This window comes from Notothenia coriiceps, unplaced genomic scaffold (assembly GCF_000735185.1).
Source record: "Notothenia coriiceps isolate Sejong01 unplaced genomic scaffold, NC01 NC01_scaffold00004451, whole genome shotgun sequence".
Classification (NCBI taxonomy): domain Eukaryota; kingdom Metazoa; phylum Chordata; class Actinopteri; order Perciformes; family Nototheniidae; genus Notothenia; species Notothenia coriiceps.
In genome coordinates, this window is record NW_011337152.1 from 1 (window position 1) to 4,419 (window position 4,419).

The window sequence follows — 4,419 nt, forward strand, 5'->3', positions numbered from 1 at the left end:
TTGTAGTTGCCATCATGAACTGAGTGAAGGTCCTTGTCTCTTACCTAATGGCATGACAGAGATATATTTCCCGCGGAACTTGCTATCAATAGTGATATGCTGCCAGAGGGTCACCCCCGCTGTGAGGTCACATGGTGGGCAGCAGCTGGTGGGTGATGACTGACCTGAGGAGGAAGGGTATCAGCTGGAGGCAATGTGTGTAAATCAGGGGTGTCAAACTCAATTTCATCGCGGGCCACATTAGCATTATGGTTGCAATCAAAGGGCCGGTTGTAACTATATAAATATACATATATAAATATATAAAATAATGTATTATATTACATTATTGCCTCTGAATTGGATTATTATCGGATAGGATAATAACTTAGTAATTAACTACGTCTGAAAGCAGAAGTCTAGGGCAAATAATTGCAAGTCTCTTCAGTGCGCATGTCACAAAATGAGATGCATTGTGGGACATGTAGTTTATGGGCAACCTGCTTCTGTAAAGTGGCATGTAACCGTATAATAAACGTATTATAATCTTTGCAAGCTCTTGCGGGGCCACATAAAATGAAGTCGCGGGACGGATTTGGCCCCCGGGCCTTGAGTTTGACACCCCTGGTCTAGGAGGTGAGGATTATGAATTGTGTACGACACACTGTGTGCATCAGGCTTTCTGTGGGGCTAGAAAGCGAGGAGCCTTGTGTGAATTGTCTCCTATGGAAATGAGAATAGAAACTCGAGAAACATGTGCGTTCGTTCATATAATCTGAGGTTACCAATGTAGGCCACAGTGACGTTTAAACCAAGTGTTTCTTTATTTACAAAGTGATGAAATGCTTTGCCACTTCCCCAGCTTGTTTCTGAAAAGAGAAAGCGTTCACACAGAGAGCAATCACAGAGCAGTTGTACACAGATTGATCTTACACCATATATAAAATAGCAATTAATTACAAAATGATGCAAGACAGCGGTACATCTGTTCGGAGGAAATCTCAAAATCGAGGTAGAAAAAGCACGCACTGCTTCGAATGGTGACATTTGACGACAAAAGTTCATGAATGATCAAGAACGTTTGTATTCTTAAAGTGAAACTGCCGAGTTCACCAGCTTTAGTTGAGCTGCGTAAAACCAATAAGGTCAGCAGCCAAATGTTGAGTAAAAAATAAAAGGCAAAATAACGACAGTGAAAAATGTCCACAGTATCTGACACATTGAGTTCATTTGGATTTCAAGTGTGCGATAAACACTGTAATCTGCTATAAATAATCTCTTATGGTTTATTTTTACAGTGGCATGTGTGCGGTGTCCGACAGGTGCAAATGCAAAGGTCAAAAATATTTCCAATAGGAGCAACGCGCTGCAGTTTCCAAAACGATGCAAATATCAAAACACAAATGTGGCGAAACACATGCAGATGAATAAAACATCTTCACAGACTCACAAAAATTGCACAATTACTAAAAGGCTGCATAATCGAAATGCTGCAAGAAACTAAAAACACAACGGAAACGGGGGGACAATAAAAAGTGACACACACAGCTGGGACCGGAGCGCTTGTTGACGTTCGGGGATTATAAAGTTAGCCAAACTGCATAGCCCAGGAAGTAGGGGTGCTCGAGGTGCTGCAGCACCCCCTGTTGGTGAATGGTGTACATTTGAAAAACGGATTTTTCTTTATAAATATGGACATTTTGTGCTCAAATTGAAATGCCACTGTCAATGTGGTTTGTCATTATTGATAGAGCTTTTTTGCCGGTTACTATTATGTTCATGTTACTGTTGAAATCTCTCCCCACTTTTGGCCGCACCCCCTAAGTAAAATGACTTCCCGCGGCTATGCCAACATGTCTCTGTTGTAGGAAACGTACCTAAAATGTAAGTTTTAACGGCTTTTTTTACTAATGTGATCACATGACTCCCTCCAATATTATAGCGGATCTGCTGTAAGCTTACGTAGCTAACCTAGTCATTTGAAATATACTGACAAAACACTTACAAATATGAAACAGACTATCTTTGCCAACAGAGACATCTTTATATTCCTGAACGCTCCGGTCCCAGCTGCGTGCGTCACTTTTTAGTTTCCCCGTTTCCGTTGTATTTTGAGCATCTTGCAGCACTTTTAGTAAACGCTGCTCATGTTTCCTCAAGTGGCCAACGCGTTGAAGCGCGTTGGCAACTTGTCGGCCACCGTACTTGTAGGTCAAAATGTGTTTCATGCAGACACTAAACAAACTACTTTCAGTTTATTTTCATAGCAACAAATACAGAGGTTTAATGAATGGAAAATGTTCCCCTTCATTCTGCATTTAACACCATTTTGTCCACCCACCTCCTCTCGCTTGGCATCACCACATGTTTTGTGAAACAAAGTGCTCCTGTTACATTTAGTGAGAGGACCAAATGGAAAAGTATAACTGGAGTCAAAGTGATATAAATGTAAATGTAATCATGGCACAAAGCACAAAAGAGCTCAAAGTGTTTACTCTGTCTGAAATGAATCTGTGATGTCTCTAATGGGTGTTTTGATGAAGAAACTGTGCCACGTCAACAAATGTTTTCCCTTATCAAACATCAATTTCACTAATGTACACAAATCTGTTTGCTTCTGTTCCCTTGATTCATTGTGTTTACATGTCATTTCCTTTGTCACTTCATTACCCTTCCATTAATCGGATTGGTGGCATATGCACAAAAGCGCCGTCGACATGAATAGCCCATCAAGTGTGCTCCATGATTTTCTTTCCAAAAATAGAAAGACTGGGACGCACACACACACACACACGCACACACGCACACGCACACGCACACACAGAGGGATGTGATTTGCAGAGAGACCAGAAAGCCACATACAGCAACTCCTCTTCTGTCAGTCTTATCTTCACGCTGTGTTCAACATCCCCCTTTAAGCACCAGGTGTACAATCACAAGGCCTCCAAACCACCCTTTTTTTTTTTTGACAGTCAAACCTCAGCTTTTCAAACCTTGAGAGCCTCGTGGACGCCCACAGCGGACAGTCTGCGGTTGATGTTTCGATAGCGACAGCGGAGAAGGTCACGGTAAGTGGAGCGCAGGTCTCTGTTGAAGAAGGCGTAGATAAAAGGGTTCATTAGGGAGTTTGCGTATCCCAACCAGAGCAGCGTTCGCTCCAACCAAATTGGAACGCAGCTACACTCAACGCCACAAATAAACGGCCTGGCGGTGGAAAGGATGAAGAACGGCAGCCAGCAAACGCCGAAAACCCCGACGATTACCCCCAACGTGGTCGCTGCTTTCTGCTCTCGCTTAAAGATGGAGATGTTTCTTCGCTCGCGGTTCAAAAGGCGGGAAATGGCAGCACATTCTTCCGCCACGCCTCCAGGCTTCATTCCGTGCATCCTCAACGCCTCGTTAGCCACCGTGCTGAGACGCTCGCGGCGAGAAATGTCAGTGAAGCGATGTTTGGCGCCACTTTTACGCGCCGCCTTGAAGATCTTGTAGTACATGACCAGCATGACCAGCATGGGGATGTAGAAAGCGACGGCTGTGGAGTAGATGGTGTAGCCGAAGTCTTGGCTGATGAGGCACACGCCGGCTGTGTGCACGTTTTTGGCCCAGCCGCAGAAAGGTGGCAGCGTGATGGAGGCCGACGCCAGCCACACGCCCAGGATCATCTTCGCCATCAGCTGACCGTTCTGCCGCGCCGGGTAGGTGAGAGGCCGCGTGATGCCCAGATACCTGAGGGGAGAGGAGACAGAAGAACATCAGTAAAAACTTTTACATTTTTTTATTTATATTTAATTTAATATGCCATTCCTTGCACTCTTAATGTCAATAATATCCTGCTTTTAAATTGTGTTGGCTGGAATTTGGCCTTTCACCATTTAGTCTTCAGATATATATCTTCCACTGTCATTATGTATATATTTTACTTTAAAGGGGACCTATCATGCAAAATGCACTTTTGTACGTCTTTTATACATGAATATGTGTCCCCGGTGTTCCAGGGAACTCACCAAGTGTCAGGAAACACAACCCTCTCTCTTTTCCTCCATACCCAAATCTCTAAAAACGGGGCTGCAACGGATCTGATACAGACTGATCCAGATTTGAAATATCTCTGACGTCAGAAACAAGGAGTTCCTGGGCAACTCTCCACCTATGAGGGGAATGTGGGGTTGGGCCACGGCTGGCCATTGCCACTCGAAAGCACTGGAGACGCTGTAGTACATATGCCGGGCCTTTAAGTGGCGCTGTAGTCTGCCACAAAAGCAGCGAAGAAGACTTCCCACGCATGGTTGCCATGGTTGCCCTTCTGTTTATTCTCCGCTGTGGACGCTCTGGCTCTTTTTCTCCCTCCCCGAGGCAAGCGTTTGCTCCTGCTGCTGTTATTCAATGCAATCCCTCCCTCGCTGTAATTCTCTCCGGTAGTCCACCAGCAGATGAAAAACA

At 44.5% G+C, this 4,419-nt stretch overlaps 1 protein-coding gene across 1 annotated transcript; it reads right to left on the minus strand.

Annotated features, from left to right (window-relative positions):
* Window positions 1–808: 808 nt before the first annotated feature.
* On the minus strand, window positions 809–3,705 carry LOC104942285 (5-hydroxytryptamine receptor 7; the record flags this gene model as incomplete). Its single annotated transcript, XM_010767487.1, has 1 exon — window positions 809–3,705. A coding segment is annotated over one exon (739 nt), but the record flags the coding sequence as incomplete, so codon positions are not given.
* Window positions 3,706–4,419: the final 714 nt, after the last annotated feature.